Raw genomic sequence first — 19,077 nt, 5'->3', positions numbered from 1 at the left:
ACGACACCAGCGCCGTCCGCTCGTCGTACGAGTCGTCCTCACTGTCCGACGCGTTCATGGTGGTCCTGAAAGACAGGGGTCATGTGGGCCCGGGTCCCCTGGACCGGGTCTGCAGGACCTACGTCCCCTGGATGGGGTCTGCAGGACCCGGGTCTACAGGACCTCGGTCCCCTGGACTGGGTCTACAGGACCTGGGTCTGCATGAGGACCCGGGTCTAGGATCCAGGTCTACAGGATCCGGGTCTACATGAGGACCTGGTTCCTGTAGACCTGGGTCCGGATTAAAGGACCCTGCAAGAAGACCCGGGTCTAAAGGAACCGGGTCCTCATGTAGACCCGGCTCTACAGGACTCGGGTCTGCAGGACCCGGGTCGGGTCCCTGAAGTGGGACCAGCAGGGGGCTGCGGGTCCGGTTCGGGAGCCTCGATCTCCTGAAACCGGTCCAGCAGCGAACGTAAACGTCATCACAACAGGACCTCAACGAGGAGCTAAAAAGATGACGTCACTCGTCCCAGATGACGGCCTGACGTCACGTCGTCGATCCGGTTTCCCGGTCTTACCTGCTCGCTTCAGCCGAACCGAGTCCGTAAACACAACGAGTAACCCGGAAGACAGTCAGCTGACCTCGGCCCCACGTGATGCCCTGCGTCAGCACGTCACGAGCTGCGTCGCCTTCCGCTTTGTTCATCCAGTCAGTTCCCCCTGCTCACCACTAGGGGTCACCAGCGGTCAGGTTATTTCTGTATACTGTACCCTACTATACAGTATTATATTTATTTATTTATTTATTATATTTATATTTATTATATATTATATACTGTATTATTAATATTATATATTATTCATATTTTTAAGTGTTTAAGTATTATAATTTTTTACTCTTAGTTTTGAAAGAAGTCGTTAATTAATTTGATTTTTATTGATTCTGTTAAACTTTTACTAAACTCTTTATAGTCATGTGAGTTCAGTCTGGTCACATGACCTTAATGTTTTTCTGATATTCAATAAATTTCTCTTATCAGTTTATTTATAAACATTGGACAGAGTGTTTATTTGTTGTTTACAGATTATTTACATTGTTTACGGTTAGCTCTTGGTTTGAAGCTGTTGTCATAGCAACAACATTGAACACATAAAGGCACTCAGGTGTTTTGATGATGCGAACCAGTGAGCCAATCAGAGCACAGCGGTCCTGTCTGGTTGGTTACCATGGAGATCTTCATCACAGTTTGTGTCATCTGACAGCGGGAGGCGGAGCTAAAGCCTTCTTATTCTGTTCCCTGAATATGTTGATGGATTTAGATTTACAGGAATCACAAACAACAACAATCGATGATGTCACTCTTTAATGTTATGAAGTCACAGCGTTAACCACCAATCACATCACAGAACAGAGCAGACCTCTCCCACACATCCATTACAGTCATGTTTGTGCTCAGGTGAAAGTCTTACAGGTTCTACGGGTCCTACGGGTCTTTTGGGTCCTACCGGTTCTAAGGGTTCTTCAGGTCCTACAGGACCTACGGGTCCCTAGGGTCCTTCAGCATATCTTTACAAACCCCCTGAGGCCTGGATGGACCTGGAAGAACTACAAACAAGGACCCCTCAGGACGGCTGGCCGTTAGGAGCTCCAGCTGAGCCAGACCTGTAGGGACCCCCAGGGACCCCCAGAGACCGGGGCCCTTCAGAAGCCCTTGATGTGGCAGTAAGCCTCCAGCGAGGAGAAGACAATGTACATCAGCCACAGGCTGAAGAACAGGCAGCTGGTGAGGACCTTGGGGCCCCGGGGGCCCCCCAGCTCACCGCCGATCTCCGGCCGCCGGCGGTAGAGCAGCACGGCGATGCAGATGAAGGCGAAGATGGTGAAGAGCGTGACGGAGAAGGCCAGCGTCCCCGGGTCCACCCTGAACTCCTGGTTCCTGGAGCGGTGGTAGACGGCGGCGATGGACCAGGCCACGCCTATCCCCAGGAAGACGTTCACTGCGTTGGAACCCGTCACGTTCCCGATGGACGCGTCGGCATACTGGTCCTGGATGGCCGCCACCTTACTGGCAAAGGTGTCTGGGGGGGGGGGGGGGCATTGACTGTCAACAAACTGGTGACTCAATAAAGTTTTGTTCAAATTGTTCAATTATTAGTAGAGACCAGAAACCAGAGACTAGAAACTACAGACTAGAGTCTAAAGACTAGAGACCAGAGACTAGAGACTAGAGACTAGTATAGAGACCAGAGTCTAGAAACTACAGACTGGGGTCCACAGATCAGAGACTGGAGACCAGAAACCAGACACTAGGACTAGTGTGGGGTTCTATCTGCTGGGCTCTGGGGCCAGAGGGGTTCGAGTCAGACCTGGTACTGATGTTCCCAGGGCCACAAACACCACTGCGGTGACGGAGTCCTTGAGGCCGATGGTGCAGCCGAAGTGCGAGGCCAGGTCCCCAATGAGGGCGGTGAGGAGCCCAATCACGGAGATGGAGACCAGGAAGCAGGCCCAGCCGTTCCAGTAGTCGGTGGGGGGCACAAAGGCAAACAACAGCTTCCAGAAGACCGTCAGGAAGTGCATGATGTAGTCCAGGCAGGACGGCAGCTTCTCCTCGCTGCACTCGTCATCGTCATCGTTAGCTGGGCGGGACAGGGGGCGGGTCACCTGATCTGCTTTGGGTGCAGGATTGGGTGTGGGGGGCAGGTCTTACCGGAGCTGACGGTCACCGCCTCCACAAACTGCTCCCTCCAGCTGTTGGTCCCGATCACCAGCGCCAGGTTGGTCTTCTTCAGGAGCTTGTCCACGGTACTCTGAGACAGGAAGTAGGAGGCAGGAGAGAGGAAGTAGGAGGCAGGAGAGAGGAAGTAGGAGGCAGGAGACAGGAAGTAGGAGGCAGGAGAGAGGAAGTAGGAGGCAGGAGACAGGAAGTAGGAGGCAGGAGAGAGGAAGTAGGAGGCAGGAGTCAGGAAGTAGGAGGCAGGAGACAGGAAGTAGGAGGCAGGAGACAGGAAATAGGAGGCAGGAGACAGGAAGTAGGAGGCAGGAGAGAGGAAGTAGGAGGCAGGAGTCAGGAAGTAGGAGGCAGGAGACAGGAAGTAGGAGGCAGGAGAGAGGAAGTAGGAGACAGGAGGCAGGAGACAGGAAGTAGGAGGCAGGAGAGAGGAAGTAGGAGGCAGGAGTCAGGAAGTAGGAGGCGGGAGGCAGGAGGCAGGAAGTAGGAGGGAGGAGGCAGGAAGTAGGAGGCAGGAGAGAGGAAGTAGGAGGCAGGAGGCAGGAGACAGGAAGTAGGAGGCAGGAGAGAGGAAGAAGGAGGCAGGAGACAGGAAGTAGGAGGCAGGAGACAGGAAGTAGGAGGCAGGAGAGAGGAAGTAGGAGGCAGGAGTCAGGAAGTAGGAGGCAGGAGACAGGATGTAGGAGGCAGGAGAGAGGAATTAGGAGGCAGGAGTCAGGAAGTAGGAGGCAGGAGAGAGGAAGTAGGAGGCAGGAGAGAGGAAGTAGGAGGCAGGAGAGAGGAAGTAGGAGGCGGGAGGCAGGAGACAGGAAGTAGGAGGCAGGAGAGAGGAAGTAGGAGGCAGGAGTCAGGAAGTAGGAGGCAGGAGACAGGATGTAGGAGGCAGGAGAGAGGAATTAGGAGGCAGGAGTCAGGAAGTAGGAGGCAGGAGACAGGAAGTAGGAGGCAGGAGAGAGGAAGTAGGAGGCAGGAGAGAGGAAGTAGGAGGCAGGAGAGAGGAAGTAGGAGGCAGGAGTCAGGAAGTAGGAGGCAGGAGAGAGGAAGTAGGAGGCAGGAGAGAGGAAGTAGGAGCCAGGAGTCAGGAAGTAGGAGGCAGGAGACAGGAAGTAGGAGGCAGGAGACAGGAAGTAGGAGGCAGGAGAGAGGAAGTAGGAGGCAGGAGGCAGGAGACAGGAAGTAGGAGGCAGAAGAGAGGAAGTAGGAGGCAGGAGTCAGGAAGTAGGAGGCAGGAGAGAGGAATTAGGAGGCAGGAGGCAGGAAGTAGGAGGCAGGAGAGAGGAAGTAGGAGGCAGGAGTCAGGAAGTAGGAGGCAGGAGAGAGGAAGTAGGAGGCAGGAGTCAGGAAGTAGGAGGCAGGAGAGAGGAAGTAGAAGGCAGGAGACAGGAAGTAGGAGGCAGGAAGTAGGAGGCAGGAGACAGGAAGTAGGAGGCAGGAGACAGGAAGTAGGAGGCAGGAGACAGGAAGTAGGAGGCAGGAGAGAGGAAGTAGGAGGCAGGAGTCAGGAAGAAGGGGCAGGAGAGAGGAAGTAGGAGGCAGGAGACAGGAAGTAGGAGCCAGCAGTCAGGAAGTAGGAGGCAGGAGACCGGAAGTAGGAGGCAGGAATACAGAAAGTAGGAGGCAGGAGTCAGGAAGTAGGAGGTAGGAGGCAGGAGAGAGGAAGTAGTATGCAGGAGACAGGAAGTAGGAGGCAGGAGTCAGGAAGTAGGAGGCAGGAGTCAGGAAGTAGGAGGCAGGAGAGAGAAAGTAGGAGGCAGGAGAGAGGAAGTAGGAGGCAGGAGTCAGGAAGTAGGAAGCAGGAGACAGGAAGTAGGAGCCGGGTCCCACTTGGCATCAGGCCCTCACACTGACATGATGACATCATCAAACAGGAAGTGACCCCACCTTGAACTCGTACGACTCTTCGATGACCACCTCCAGCTTGACATGCTCCCCCAGCGTTGGCCGGCCCATCTCTGCAATCCGACGCTCCTCCTTCTCCTTCCTGGTCAAGGCCCCCTCAGGCCCCGCCTCCTCTGAAAGAGAGAGAAAGCAGGTGACCCCTCTGTCAGACGGTCTTCAGCCAATCAGAGTGGTGCTGCAGCTACCTGTGATGTTGATGATGGTGGAGGGGGCGGGGTGTTCTCGTCCTTGGACTTTCCTGTAGATGTCGCTACCTGGACAGGTAAACAGACGTCAACCCAACGGAACTTCAACCGGAGAACCCAGAACACCCGTCACCTGACGGACAACACACGTTCACTGCATGCTAACATGCATGCTAATATATATGCTAATATGCATGCTAATATATATGCTAATATGCATGCTAACATAAATGGGCTGCGGTCGGGGTCTGGTTCTGAACAGAATGTGTGAGAACCTTCAACTGATGATGATGATGATGATGGTAATGATGATGATGATGATGGGTGATGTGGTGAGAATTAGACAAACTGAGCATGCTCAGATGAGACATCCCATGAGCCTCAGCAGCTGAGGTCAGAGGTTGTGTCATCACTCCAGCAGAAAGCTAACCTGATGTCTTGTGCTAACACCTCGCTAACATGCTAAAGGATGATGACACACCATTGGGTGTTTCCTGAGAACCTGATGGCGGCATGCTAACCTGATGTCTCATGCTAACATGCTAAACGATGAAACCTGCTTTTAGAATGTGTTTCATGTTTGAATGCGTTCATTGGAGGGTGTCTCTGTTTCCATGGTAACACGTGTCCATGCTGATGCTACAGTGATGTTAGCGTTAGCGTGTTAAGACGCTGTAAAGCCGACAGTCTCACCGTAGAGCCGTTTGTCTGACAGGAAGTCACGCAGAAGGTAAATTTGCATATTAATGAGTGAATGCATAATGAGTATGACATCACAGCGGGACGGAGAAGCTCCACCCACCTGTTCTGACGAACCCCCCTGAAAGCAGAACACACGAACCTTGAGTCTGGAGACTGATGGAAACAGATCTAAGATTTAAATGTAGGAATGGAAACAGGAAGGGGAGGAGCTCACCGACTTCATGAAGCAACACAGCTGACCACAGACGGACCAATCAGAGAGCAGACAGAGAGTCACATGACAGCATCAGCAGAAGCTCCATAATCACTGACTTCAGTTTTAACTGATCAGCTGTTAATGTTTAATCTGGTCAACAAACAAACAAACAAACAAACACATGCTGGGGTGGTGCTAGGGGCGGGGCTTCCACAGGTGAGTCTAACCTGCTTTAAATCCTAACCTCCATCTGAACCAGGTTCTAGCTAACAGGCATGGCTAATGCAGGAGGCGGGACTCAGACAGGAACAGCAGGAAATAAAGCAAGAAAGAGCGCCCTCCAGAGGGAGGTCAAAGGTCGCCCGAAGGCGCGGTGCCTGTTCACACCTGTCCGGCCCCCCCTGCACCAGTAGGGCTCCTGCAGCTTCAAGAAGAAGCTAACCTTCTTAACGTACTCCTCGCGGTCCACGATTCTAACCGCGATGGTCTTCCTGCAGAGGAAACACACAGCAGTGGGTGGGGGCCCCGGGGTCAGAGGTCAGGATGCATGCATTAGTACACACACCACACGCACAGCAGCACGACAGCAGTAACGCCATGGCAACGAAAGAACGTCAGCCTTAGCCTGTTAGCATGTCATCCTCATGTAAGACCTGCTAACCTTAGCCTGTTAGCATGTCATCACGACCTCAGGCTTGTTAGCATTAGCTTTAGCCTCAGCCCTTTCTTCATTTTGTCTTATCATTGATAATCAATCAGTGATGATTCCCTGTGAGGTGTTGGTTGGGTTAACAGGGGTCATGGGTCATGAGCAGTGAGGGCGGGGTTACAGGTGGCGATGCCCCCACCTTTCCTCCCACTCATCTCCAGCAGCCGAGGCTCGCCCAGCTCCACGAAGAAGTCCTTGTTTTTCTCGTATTCTTCATCGTCAATAATATTAATCTGAATAGTTTTACTGAAACAGAAAAGTAAAGGCAGGTGAAAGTAGCAGAAGAGGAAGAGGAAGAGGAAGAGGAAGAGGAAGAGGAAGAGGAAGAAGAAGAAGAAGAAGAAGAGGAAGAGGAAGAGGAAGAAGAGGAAGAAGAGGAAGAGGAAGAAGAGGAAGAGGAAGAAGAGGAAGAGGAACAACAACAACAACAGTCGTCCTAAAACTGTCCCTTAAACACTGGAGTTAGCTTTAGCCTGCTAGCTTTGAAATTGACCTGCTCGCTTTAGCCTGCTAGCGTAATGCTACCATGTGGAACAGGTTAGCCTTAGCTGACATGACCAGGAGAATCATCCTGATTTCCACCGGATGAAGGACGGCCCACCGGGTGAAGGACGGCCCACCGGGTAAAGGACGGCCCACCGGGTAAAGGACGGCCCACCGGGTAAAGGACGGCCCACCGGGTAAAGGACGGCCCACCAGGCTGTGGGCTCAGGCCACCGTCGTCGTGGAAACGGGCCGTTATCCATGCCGTCTGATTTACTGCTAGCAGGAAGGATCACAGCAGGCGTGGCCGCTGGCCAGCGGAGCCCCCCCCACTAGCGGAGCCCCCCCCACCAGCGGAGCCCCCCCCACTAGCGGAGCCCCCCCCACCAGCGGAGCCCCTCCCACCAGCAGAGCCCCCCACACCAGTGGAGCCCCCCCCACCAGCAGAGCCCCCCCCCCTCCTGCTGCGGCCCCCCCCCATGCAGACCAGGGCCAGCGCTCCACACGCCCTAAAAAGGCAGCAAGCAGCGGGATGTTTACGGCCCCCGGGGGCCGAGTCAGGACCTCCTGAAGGGCCGCTCCACATCAGAGGCTGTGGGCGTGGTCGTGTGGTCACGTGACCCTGAAGGTCGCGTGACGACGACCTCACGTGGCTGTGAGGTCATCAGCTCCATGCCTGCCTGTGGTGATGATGTCATAGAACATGTGGTTCTTCACGATGCCCCCAAACCGTGGTAACCCTGGCAACAGCGGTGGGACATCATGAGACCACACCCCCCACGGGTGTCCAGTCAGGAGCAGGGGGCGTGTCCCTGCGCGTCAGCCGGTGTCCCGTGTCCATATAAGGCCGTTCCCAGTAGCTGGACCCGTCCCAGTTAGCAGGAAGTCTGTTCCTGACCCCAACCAGTCACATGACCAGCAGCAGGCAGTCACGTGACCCCTGGAGATCCAGTAGACTGAGGTCTGGTTCAGGTGTTCCTGAGTTCAGCTGAAGGTCAGGTGAGCTACAGAAACCTGGGACCAAACTAAACCTGGGACCAAACTAAACCTGGGACCAAACTAAACCTGGGACCAAACTAAACCCGGTCTTAGACTTAACCCGGTCTTAGACTAAACCCGGTCTTAGACTAAACCCCGTCTTAGACAAAACCTGGTCTAAGACTTAACCTTGTCTTAGACTAAATCTGGTCTTGGACTAAACCTGGTCTTAAACTAAATCTGGTCTTAGACTAAACCTGGTCTTAGACTAAATCTGGTCTTAGACTAAACCTGGTCTTAGACTAAATCTGGTCTTAGACTAAACCTGGTTTAGACTAAACCCGGTCTTAGACTAAACCCGGTCTTAGACTTAACCTTGTCTTAGACTAAACCCGGTCTTGGACTAAACCTGGTCTTAGACTAAACCTGGTCATAGACTAAACCTGGTCTTAGACTAAATCTGGTCTTAGACTAAATCTGTTCTTGGACTAAACCTGGTCTTGGACTAAACCCGGTCTTAGACTAAACCCGGTCTTAGACTAAACCCGGTCTTAGACTAAACCCGGTCTTAGACTAAACCTGGTTTAGACTAAACCAGGTCTTAGACTAAACCCGGTCTTAGACTAAACCTGGTCTAAGACTTAACCTTGTCTTAGACTAAACCCGGTCTTAGACTAAACCCGGTCTTAGACTAGACCCGGGATTTAAACTCAGGTTTTACTTACAGGATCTCGTTGTCCTCGAACAGCAGTACGCCGTGCGTGTCCTCGTAGTCGACGCCCCCGCCCCTGGCGGTGCCGGCGCTGGTCCTGTAGGGGAGGGCCACGGCTCCGCGGGCCCCGGAGCAGCGCGCCACGCGGGCCTCCATCACGCCAACGCTCTCGCTCACGGTGACCCGCGGCTCCTCGAAGGTGAAGATCCCGGCGTGGTCGTCGTCAAAAATGGTGACGGTGGCGGTGCAGGGCAGCCCCAGGGCAGCGGCGGGGGCGGGGCAGTCCGGGGCCCTGGGGCCCTCGTTCTGGACCCGCACGTCCCTCAGGTGGACCAGGAAGTGCTCGTCCTCCTCGAAGATGTCGTCGTCCACGATGCTGACGCGGATCTGCTTCTCCATCTCGCCCGGCAGGAAGCAGAGTGTCCCCGCCGCCGCCCGGTAGTCAGAGCCGGCGTTGGCCGTGCCGTCCTCCGTCAGGTAGTCCACCGCCACCGCCAGCGTCAGGTCACCGCCATGCCGCACCACGGTCAGGGTCACGCCCCCACAGTTCTCCAGGCACTGGTAGACGGGGCTGTCGAAGAACACCCTGGAGGAGGCGTCGCCGGACGGGGTGTCGCCGGGCGCGTCCGGCAGCGCCGCCCTCCTGGCCTGGTCGGCGGCGTGCCGCCGCAGGACGTCGCCCGCCCCCGTCAGGATGCGGGTGGCCTGGCAGCGGTAGAACGCCCGGCTCTTCTGCTGCTGACTCAGCACCTGGTAGTTGGCGAGCTCCACCAGAAGCTCCGCCTCCTTGTCCGGGTGCTTCGACCTCAGCTCCTTCAGGATCCGGGCCGCCTCGCGGCGGGACGCCTCCCCGTCCGGCTCCCCCTCCTCTCCCTGCGAGCCCACCCCCTTCCCGTCCGCCTCCGGGGGGCGCTCCGGCTCGCCCTCCGTCTCGATGATCACGCCCTTCCTCTTGCCCGCCCGGTAGCGCTTGTACACGTACTTGTAGAAGAGCAGGCGGCGGTCGGCCACGTAGGCCACGCCCACGCAGACGGGGAAGAAGAGCAGCGTGAGAAGCCCCTCCCAGATGTGGACCACGCCCGGCGAGCTGACGGCCAGGATGACGTAGAGCCACACGTAGGCGAACACGCTCCAGGTGGCCGTGACGAAGAACACGCGCAGGTGCTTGACGCGCCGCACCTCGCCGTCGGGGACCACGCCCACGCACAGGCCGATGATGACGAACATGTTGAAGGCGGCGCTGCCCACGATGGTGTTGGGCCCCAGCTGGCCCGCCGTGAAGCCGTGGCCGCACACCTCCACCACCGACAGCAGGATCTCCGGCGCCGACGAGCCCAGCGCCATCAGCGTCAGGTTGGACACCGTCTCGTTCCACACGCGCACCGTGGCGCTCACCCGCTCCCCGCCGGGCGTGGTCACGGTCACCCGGCGCACCTGGGACGTGATCACCTCGATGGACGCCATGAAGCGGTCGGCGATGATGGACACGCCCAGGAACATGTAGACCAGCCCCAGGAAGTAGACGGTGGCCCGGGCCAGCCGCTCCGGGAGGGCGGGGTTCTGGGGCATCCAGACGGGCAGGATCACGCCCTCGACGCAGCGGGCGCCGCCCCCGCAGGACCGGTTACCGCCGGTGGCGTTCAGGGGCGGGGCTCCCGCCACCGGGCGCGGCAGGGTGGCCCAGATGAAGGTCAACAAGAAGAGCCGCTGGGGGGTCGAGCTGATGCACCGGGTCATGGTGACACCCCGAGAACCTGCAATGCCAGGAGCTCACCTCAGAATCGAGCTATACCAGCCAACAGGGGGCGCTAATTATCATGATCATAATAATAATAATAATAATTTATTATTATTATTATTATTATTATTATTATTATTATTATTATTATTATTATTATTATTATTATTATTATTATTATTATATTGTATTATTATTATTATTATATTGTATTATTATTATTATTATTATTATTATATTGTATTACTATTACTACTACTGTTACTATTATTGGTCTTGTTATTGACTGATGTAAACAACATTTCAGCTTCTGATGAAACATTAGATGTTAGATGATGTTCTGAAAACAACCTGTTCAGTCTGCTTTGTGTTCTGTTTGTTAGTGATCTGTTATTTGTTGTTCTGTTTGTTATTGATCTATTATTTGTTGTTCTGCTTGTTATTGATCTGTTATTTGTTGTTGTTTGTTATTGATCTGTTATTGGTTGTTGTTTGCTATTGATCTGTTATTGGTTGTTTGTTATTGATCTGTTATTGGTTGTTTGTTATTGATCTGTTATTGGTTGTTGTTTGTTATTGATCTGTTATTGGTTGTTGTTTGTTATTGATCTGTTATTGGTTGTTTGTTATTGATCTGTTATTGGTTGTTGTTTGTTATTGATCTGTTATTGGTTGTTGTTTGTTATTGATCTGTTATTGGTTGTTTGTTATTGATCTGTTATTGCTTGAACCTACCGTGAAGCTGTGGTTGTTGGATCCGACCTTTAGAGCAGCAACGCAGGAAAACTTCACAGAAACATCCGACGGTCCAACGGCGAGGAGACGAAGACCAGGAGCTGATGGAGCTGCTGCTGAGGCCCCGCCCCCTCATAACCTCTCCCTTCACACTCCTCCTCCACTTCTTCATCCCCCTCCCCCTCCTCTTCCAGCAGTACTGGTATGTACTGGTGATCCTTTGTTAGCCACAGCTAGCTAATGTGCTGCTCATAGTTCTGCTAACAGCGTTAGCTTCATGGCTAGTTCCAGAACCTTCATAACATTAGCATAAAAAAATTACATTAGCCTTAAAACTTGTTAGCAGTAATCCTAAGAATTTAGCGTTAGCTAAAGGTTGATCAAGAAGAACTAGAAGATCCAGACATTTTCACCTGCATTTCACCTGGCATGAAGCCACTCCCCCATGTTCCCACAGCCAACAGTCCTGATTGGACGACACTCGTCCTGTGACCCTGAGGATCTGGATCTGGTCTCATGACCACGGAGGATTTCTTCAGGTCCAGATCAGGAACCTGAGTGATCCAGTTTGATTAATGTGATACCAGGTCAACGGATCAATGTGATGGGCGGCGCCTAACACATTGATCTACAGGAAGCGTCACCATCATCATCACCATCATCACCATCACCATCATCATCATCACCATCATCATCATCATCATCACCATCATCATCATCATCATCATCATCATCATCACCATCATCATCACCATCATCACCATCATCATCATCACCATCATCATCATCATCACCATCATCATCATCACCATCATCATCACCATCACCACCATCATCATCACCATCATCACCATCACCACCATCATCATCATCACCATCATCACCATCATCACCATCACCCTCTGGTTGTCCCTTCAGCCCCCCTCCCCCAACCCCCCCTCGATAAGACTCTAAATTTACCAGACCCCTTCCAAACAGGGTCTCCTGGACGTTCTTATCGGCCCCCAGTGGGACGTGTCCTTATAAGGCTGTGGGCCCCGTGGCCACCCAGCTGCTCCTCGTCCCCGACACCTGGGGCAGATAAGGGCTGACAACCCCAGCCGGCAGGAATGATAAGTGAACTGTGGGGGGGGGGTTCTGACATCAGACCTGGGCCCGTCTGAGACATCCAACAGGAAACCAGTGATTGATCAGTGACCAGATTCAGGATCAATGACGATCAGAAACTCATCTATACTACAGGACCGACCCTGTTACATCACTACTGGACCGGAGTCTCTGCTGTCTGATTGGTCAGAAGGAAAAGAAACATTTTTCACATCAAACTGGTTTATTAATTTTCACTGAACTTCAAAATGTAGAAAAGTGAAGCCATCAGTTGTAAATTGGTCGTTTCCGTCCTGGATGATTGATTATTGATGATCCAGTGGCGTCCGTCAGAAGGTCTTCCATCGGATGGCTGACAGGATGGAGTGGATGAAGTAGAGGAGCGTCGCCACGTAGGAGAACACCTGACCAGAGAGAAGAGCTGATCCATCACACCGATCAGTGATCAATAGAACACCTGACCAGAGAGAAGAGCTGATCCATCACACCGATCAGTGATCAATAGAACCTCCTCACCACTGCAGCGATGTCCAGCTGGTAGCTCCTGAAGGTTCCGTCCTCCAGGTCCAGAGTGACTTTGGCCAACGACACCGAAGCACTGAGGTAGAAGAAGGCAGCGACGCCGTGGAACAGGAAGTCCTGAGGAAGAGGAGGAGGAGGAGGAGGAAGAGGAGGAGGAGGAAGAGGAGGAAGAGGAGGAGGAGGAGGAGGAAGAGGAGGAGAAGGAGGAGGAAGAGGAGGAGGAGGAAGAGGAGGAGGAGGAAGAGGAGGAGGAAGAGGAAGACCAGGACATCAGGACCATCAGAGAAGACATTCAGAGACTAGTAGTAGATATACAGTGTAGTAGTATCAATAGAAATAGTATTAGCAGTACTTTTGGTTGTAGTAATCGTGTTAGTAGTAATAGTCATAGCAGTAGTATCACTGTAGTAACAGTGCTAGTAGTATTAATAGTTGTGCTACAAGAATAGTACCAGTTGTACTACAGCAAGTACTAGTAGTAGTGCTAGTATCAGAAGTACCGGTAGTATTAGTACTATACAAGTACTACAACAAGTAGTACAGTAAACCCTTGCGCATTCGTGCATCAATGCTCACGACTTCACCTCATCACTGATTCTTGGTCGATAGTCATGTGATACCGTACTCGCATTCTATTGGCTGACAGCACCCAGAAGTGTGTTACGTTCAGTGAGTCTGACCTCCATGAGACACTAGAGTGTTCTAAAGGTCACACAGAAGGTGGTTTACCATCAGTGTGGGGGGGTCAGGTCTAACATCAGTGTGGGGGGGTCAGGTCTAACATCAGTGTGGGGGGGTCAGGTTTAACATCAGTGTGGGGGGGTCAGGTTTAACATCAGTGTGGGGGGGTCAGGTCTAACATCAGTGTGGGGGGGTCAGGTTTAACATCAGTGTGGGGGGGTCAGGTCTAACATCAGTGTGGGGGGGTCAGGTCTAACATCAGTGTGGGGGGGTCAGGTCTAACATCAGTGTGGGGGGGTCAGGTTTAATTTCAGTGTGGGGGGGTCAGGTTTAACATCAGTGTGGGGGGGGTCAGGTTTAATTTCAGTGTGGGGGGGTCAGGTTTAACATCAGTGTGGGGGGGTTCAGGTTTAATATCAGTGTGGGGGGGTCAGGTTTAACATCAGTGTGGGGGGGTCAGGTTTAATATCAGTGTGGGGGGGGTCAGGTTTAACATCAGTGTGGGGGGGTCAGGTTTAATATCAGTGTGGGGGGGTTCAGAAATTTTCAAATGACTTTAAATAATAAGATAAATAGTTTGTCGTTCTATCGTGGAACTTATTTATCACGTGTGGTTTCTGGAACATATTAACCACGAGGAACAAGTGATTACTGTACAGTTGTAGGCCTACACCTACAGTGTTGGTCTCGGCCTACAGTGTGGAGTAGGTCTACAGTGTGGTGTAGGTTTACAGTGGTGTAGTCCTACAGTGTGTGTAGTCCTACAGTGTCTGTAGTCCTACAGTGTGCGTAGTCCTACAGTGTGTAGTCCTACAGTGTGTATAGTCCTACAGTGTGGTATAGTCCTATAGTCTGGTGTAGGTCTACAGTGTGGTGTAGGTGTACAGTGGTGTAGTCCTACAGTGTGGTATAGTCCTATAGTCTGGTGTAGGTCTACAGTGTGGTGTAGGTGTACAGTGGTGTAGTCCTACAGTGTGGTATAGTCTTATAGTCTGGTGTAGGTCTACAGTGTGGTGTAGGTGTACAGTGGTGTAGTCCTACAGTGTGGTATAGTCCTATAGTGTAGTGTAGGTCTACAGTGTGGTGTAGGTGTACAGTGGTGTAGTCCTACAGTGTGTGTTGTCCTACAGTGTGCGTAGTCCTACAGTGTGTGTAGTCCTACAGTGTGGTATAGTCCTATAGTGTGGTGTAGTCCTACAGTGGTGTAGTCCTACAGTGTGTGTAGTCCTACAGTGTGGTATAGTCCTATAGTGTGGTGTAGGTCTAGAGTGTGGTGTAGGTTCACAGTGGTGTAGTCCTACAGTTTGGTGTAGGTGTACAGTGGTATAGTCCTATAGTGTGGTGTAGGTGTACAGTGTGGTGTAGGTCTACAGTGTTGTAGGTCTACAGTGTGGTGTGGTCCTACTGTGTGGTGTAGGTCTACAGTTTGGTGTAGTCCTACAGTGTGGTGTAGGTCTACAGTGTGGTGTAGGTCTACAGTGTGGTGTAGTCCTACAGTGTGGTGTAGGTCTACAGTGTGGTGTAGGTCTACAGTGTGGTGTAGTCCTACAGTGTGGTGTAGGTGTACAGTGTGGTGTAGGTGTACAGTGTGGTGTAGTCCTACAGTGTGGTGTAGGTGTACAGTGTGGTGTAGGTGTACAGTGTGGTGTAGTCCTACAGTGTGGTGTAGGTCTACAGTGTGGTGTTGAACACCATATCACTCTCATGATGAGACCCCGTTCAAGCAACGTGCCTACCCTAACCCCATCCATCCTACCCTTACCCCATCCATCCTACCCTTACCCCATCCATCCTACCCTAACCCCATCCATCCTACCCTAACCCCATCCATCCTACCCTAACCCCATCCATCCTACCCTAACCCCATCCATCCTACCCTAAACCCATCCATCCTACCCTAACCCCATCCATCCTACCCTAACCCCATCCATCCTACCCTAACCCCATCCATCCTACCCTAAACCCATCCATCCTACCCTAACCCCATCCATCCTACCCTAACCCCATCCATCCTACCCTAAACCCATCCATCCTACCCTAACCCCATCCATCCTACCCTAACCCCATCCATCCTACCCTAACCCCATCCATCCTACCCTAACCCCATCCATCCTACCCTAACCCCATCCATCCTACCCTAACCCCATCCATCCTACCCTAACCCCATCCATCCTACCCTAACCCCATCCATCCTACCCTAAACCCATCCATCCAAAAGACAGTAAAGCTGTAGGCAGACGTCTTCATGAACTTCTGGATGCTGGTGTGATTAGGGAGTCAACATCTACAGTGGGGTGTAGTCCTACAGTGGGGTGTACTCCTACAGTGGGGTGTAGTCCTACAGTGTGGTGTAGGTCTACAGTGGCATGGGTCTACAGTGTGGTGTAGTCCTACAGTGGGGTGTAGTCCTACAGTGTGGTGTAGGTCTACAGTGGCGTAGGTCTACAGTGTGGTGTCGTCCTCCAGTGGGGTGTAGGTTAACAGTGGTGTAGTGCTACGATGTGTGTAGTCCTACCGCGGCGGCCCAGCTGCTGTGGTTCTGGTGGCCCCCGCAGGCGAAGACGAGCATCCAGATGAAGGTCATGAGGAAGCAGAAGACGGACACGAACATGACCCAGCCCTGGGGGTTCTGGGGGGCCACCAGGGTGCAGGCCACCAGGATCCAGACCAGCCCCCCAAACACCTGCAGACACCCCCCAGGCCCCGCCCACATTCAGTCCATACCTGTGATGATTGACGGGCTGCATTGTCGACGAGGCGCCGGCTGAACGCCTGAGGGGGTGTGAACAACCCCCCAGCATTCCTGTCCAATCAGACGCCAGCGCCATGGCAACCTCCCTATCAGCTCGTCTGACCAGCGCCTGCTGGAGCCTCCTGGAGGCCATTCATTCCTCTCCTTTCCAGGACAAACCTCCACCTCTCTAGCTTCTCCTCCACCTGTTCCCTGCTCTCACTACAGATCACAATGTCATCTGAAAACATCATAGTCCATGGAGATTCCTGTCTGACCTGGTCTGTCAGCCTGTCCATCACCATAGCAACAAGAAGGGGCTCAGAGCTGATCCCTGATGCAGTCCCACCTCCACCTTGAACTCCTCTGTCACACCTACACACACCTCACCACTGTCTTACAGTCTTCATACATGTCCTGCACCGCTCTAACATACTTCTCTGCCACTCCAGACTTCCTCATACAATACCACAGTTCCTCTCTGGACACCCTGTCATCAGCTTTCTCCAGATCTACAAAAACACAATGCAGCTCCCTCTGGCCTTCTCTGTACTTCTCTATCAACATCCTCAAAGCAAATACTGCATCTGTAGTACTCTGTTTTGGCATGAAACCATACTGCTGCTCACACATGTTCACTTCTGCCCTTAGTCTAGCTTCCACTACTCTCTCCCATAACTTCATTGTATGGCTCATCAGCTTTATTCCTCTGTAGTTGCCACAACTCTGCACATCTCCCTTGTTCTTAAAAATGGGCACCAGCACACTTCTCCTCCATTCCTCAGGCATCTTCTCACTATCTAAGATCCTGTTGAACAACCCAGTCAGAAACTCTACTGCCACCTCTCCTAGACACTTCCAAACCTCTACAGGTATATCATCAGGACCGACTGCCTTTCCACTCTTCATCCTCTTCAGTGCCCTCCTCACTTCATCCTGACTAATCTTTGCTACTTCCTGGTCCACAACAGTCACCTCTTCTAGTCTTTGTTCTCTCTCAACAAACAGAGGAGGGATTGGTTGTTGACTGTTGTCACTTTGGAACCCAGTCGTAAACAAACATCAGAGCCAATCAGAGCCGATCAGAGCCTATCAGAGTCTATCAGAGCCAATCAGAGCCAATCAGAGCCGATCAGAGCCTATCAGAGTCTATCAGAGTCTATCAGAGCCAATCAGAGCCAATCAGAGCCTGTCAAAAGCCTACCGGAGGCGGGGCTCACCAGTTCAGGCAGGAACAGGAAGTCGGGGACGGTCACACAGATGCCCACGCCGCTGGGGAGGCTGGGCATGGTGGGGGTGTTGGATGCCATGCTGCTGACTGAGGCGGGCGGGGTCACACCTGCTCCCGGTTCACACCTGGACAGACTGGAATCCCAACAGGAGACACGCCTGCTGCTCCGCCGCCTCCAGAAGGACGACACGCAGCGACCGGCACCGCCTATTCATCACCACGGCAACCTGAGGCAGCCCCACCCCCATCAACAAGCAAACAACAACAGGTCAGCTGACCTGGAGGCCACGCGACCAATCAGGCTGCGAGGGGGAGGAGCTCCATCATCTGCAGTCATCAATTATTTAGCTCATTGATCAGAGCTACAAACACAACACGCGGCTTTAGCAGCAGTTTAGCAGCAACTGTTAGCCAGTTAGCAGGAATCAGCGCTGGCGCTGAACAGAGTGTGTCCCCATTGGCTGGGGGGTTGTTGGTTTGATGCCCATCCGCTCTGACACACAAATAACAGATGTGGATGAGCTAGCGACTCACCTGTTAGCATAAAGCTAATGGCACGCAAGAGGAGATGCTTTTGCTTGCATGCAGCTAGGCTAACAGTTTCCTCAGCTAAGCTAACGGAGGCTAGCTAGGCTAACAGACTGTGAACACCTGAGTGCGGGTCAGGTTCTGTCCTCTAAACGCTTCGTGCTGTAAACAGCGTTGCCACGGCGACACAAAGGCGCCGTCAGGCTGACGCCTCAGGTAAATAGCGCCGGCTCGGCTTTCAGCGCCGACACCTGAGCCTCCTGGTGGAGACGACGGCCTGTGGACGGCGTCCCAAAACCACAGCCGCAGCTGCCCATTTAGAATAACTGCTAGCTACATGCTAATGCTGAATATTAGCAACGTTAGCATCACCATACACACTGGAGCTAAAGGCACTAGCCGTCACCCTGCTAGCTTGTTTGTTGACGGCTGTGTTAGCTGCATTGAGCCTGTTCTGCGTCCTGTTAGCACGTGCTAACCCCCCCGCCGCCCTGATGCTAACAGCAGCGCCGCGGCTGCAGGGTTGTGTTTCCAGCGATGTAACCTGAGCTGCTGCTCTGTTGTCTGATGGCGTTGGAGGGTAACGAGCCGCCGCCCTGATGTCTGATCCGCTCGTCACCCGGCGGCTCGGCGCTGAATCCTTCATGAGAACGCTTCTGTGCATCAACGCCACGCGGCCACGCCCTCACGCCGCGCTGAAGCGCCCTCACACCACAAGGCCCCGCCCTCACGCCATGCTAAAGGGCCGTGTGGCGTTTTATTACTATAATAAATAAAAGACGATTAAAATAAAACAGAAGCAGGAAAGAGAAGTTGTGACCTCAGATCAGACGGACGTCACAATAAATGACGTCAGGACATGAATATTAATGACATTAGATTTTATTATTACATCCCACTTCAAAGATGAAACTAAAAGCACATGACTCAGGCAGCAAAGGGGATGAAATGAGATGATGACTTTGACCTTGAGAAAACTAGGTCAAGGTCAAATTTAAACTTGTGTACACTCAGGAACCGGATGAGATAGAAAGACGAGAGTATGACAGTAGGTCAGAGCCCTAGGTTTGATCTTTGACCTATGACAGTATGTCAGGGTAACATGTTGAACTCAGGGGTGTCGCGGGATGTTGCAGTCTGACTGCATTGGTTGTCGTTTCTTATGTACTCTGAATGAATCATGCCGTTTCCGACCGCCGGTGGGTCCCTGAACGCAGCAGCTCTCG

At 52.7% G+C, this 19,077-nt stretch overlaps 3 protein-coding genes across 8 annotated transcripts in view; all 3 read right to left on the bottom strand.

The window, feature by feature from the left end:
* The window catches only part of psen2 (presenilin 2), a 5,828-nt gene extending 5,161 nt beyond the window's left edge, over positions 1-667 (bottom strand). Inside the window, exons 1-2 of the mRNA XM_068320573.1 lie at positions 561-667; positions 1-65 (exon numbers count right to left, since the gene is read on the bottom strand). The exon at positions 1-65 is cut by the window's left edge and continues 74 nt beyond it. Coding sequence (XP_068176674.1) covers positions 1-58 — 58 coding nt within the window. The 5' untranslated portion in view covers positions 59-65; positions 561-667. The remainder of the gene's footprint in view (positions 66-560) is intronic.
* Positions 668-1,329: 662 nt separating this feature from the next.
* On the bottom strand, positions 1,330-11,173 carry LOC137600205 (sodium/calcium exchanger 1-like). Of its 3 annotated transcripts, XM_068321687.1 has the most exons (11): positions 11,052-11,173; positions 8,592-10,332; positions 6,545-6,651; positions 5,715-5,735; positions 5,601-5,618; positions 5,492-5,506; positions 4,799-4,867; positions 4,596-4,726; positions 2,694-2,793; positions 2,350-2,622; positions 1,330-2,061 (listed from the first exon to the last, which is right to left on the bottom strand). In XM_068321687.1, the coding sequence occupies exons 2-11, from the start codon at positions 10,313-10,315 to the stop codon at positions 1,685-1,687; spliced, it is 2,835 nt and encodes a 944-aa protein (XP_068177788.1). In that variant the 5' UTR covers positions 10,316-10,332; positions 11,052-11,173; the 3' UTR covers positions 1,330-1,684. The 3 variants fall into 3 exon arrangements, with proteins under 3 accessions (XP_068177788.1, XP_068177789.1, XP_068177790.1); XM_068321688.1 differs by lacking the exon at positions 5,492-5,506; XM_068321689.1 differs by lacking the exons at positions 5,492-5,506; positions 5,601-5,618; positions 5,715-5,735.
* A 918-nt stretch (positions 11,174-12,091) lies between these two features.
* On the bottom strand, positions 12,092-18,644 carry LOC137600794 (myelin and lymphocyte protein-like). Of its 4 annotated transcripts, none has more exons than XM_068322603.1 (4): positions 18,396-18,644; positions 15,877-16,044; positions 12,675-12,756; positions 12,092-12,562 (listed from the first exon to the last, which is right to left on the bottom strand). In XM_068322603.1, the coding sequence occupies exons 1-4, from the start codon at positions 18,513-18,515 to the stop codon at positions 12,426-12,428; spliced, it is 507 nt and encodes a 168-aa protein (XP_068178704.1). In that variant the 5' UTR covers positions 18,516-18,644; the 3' UTR covers positions 12,092-12,425. The 4 variants fall into 4 exon arrangements, with proteins under 4 accessions (XP_068178704.1, XP_068178706.1, XP_068178705.1 ...); XM_068322605.1 differs by having other exon boundaries at positions 17,313-18,632; XM_068322604.1 differs by having other exon boundaries at positions 12,675-12,797; positions 18,396-18,632.
* Positions 18,645-19,077: the final 433 nt, after the last annotated feature.

The sequence above is a fragment of the Antennarius striatus genome, chromosome 8 (assembly GCF_040054535.1).
Source record: "Antennarius striatus isolate MH-2024 chromosome 8, ASM4005453v1, whole genome shotgun sequence".
Taxonomy (NCBI): domain Eukaryota; kingdom Metazoa; phylum Chordata; class Actinopteri; order Lophiiformes; family Antennariidae; genus Antennarius; species Antennarius striatus.
This window is presented reverse-complemented; position numbering and strand designations above follow the sequence as displayed.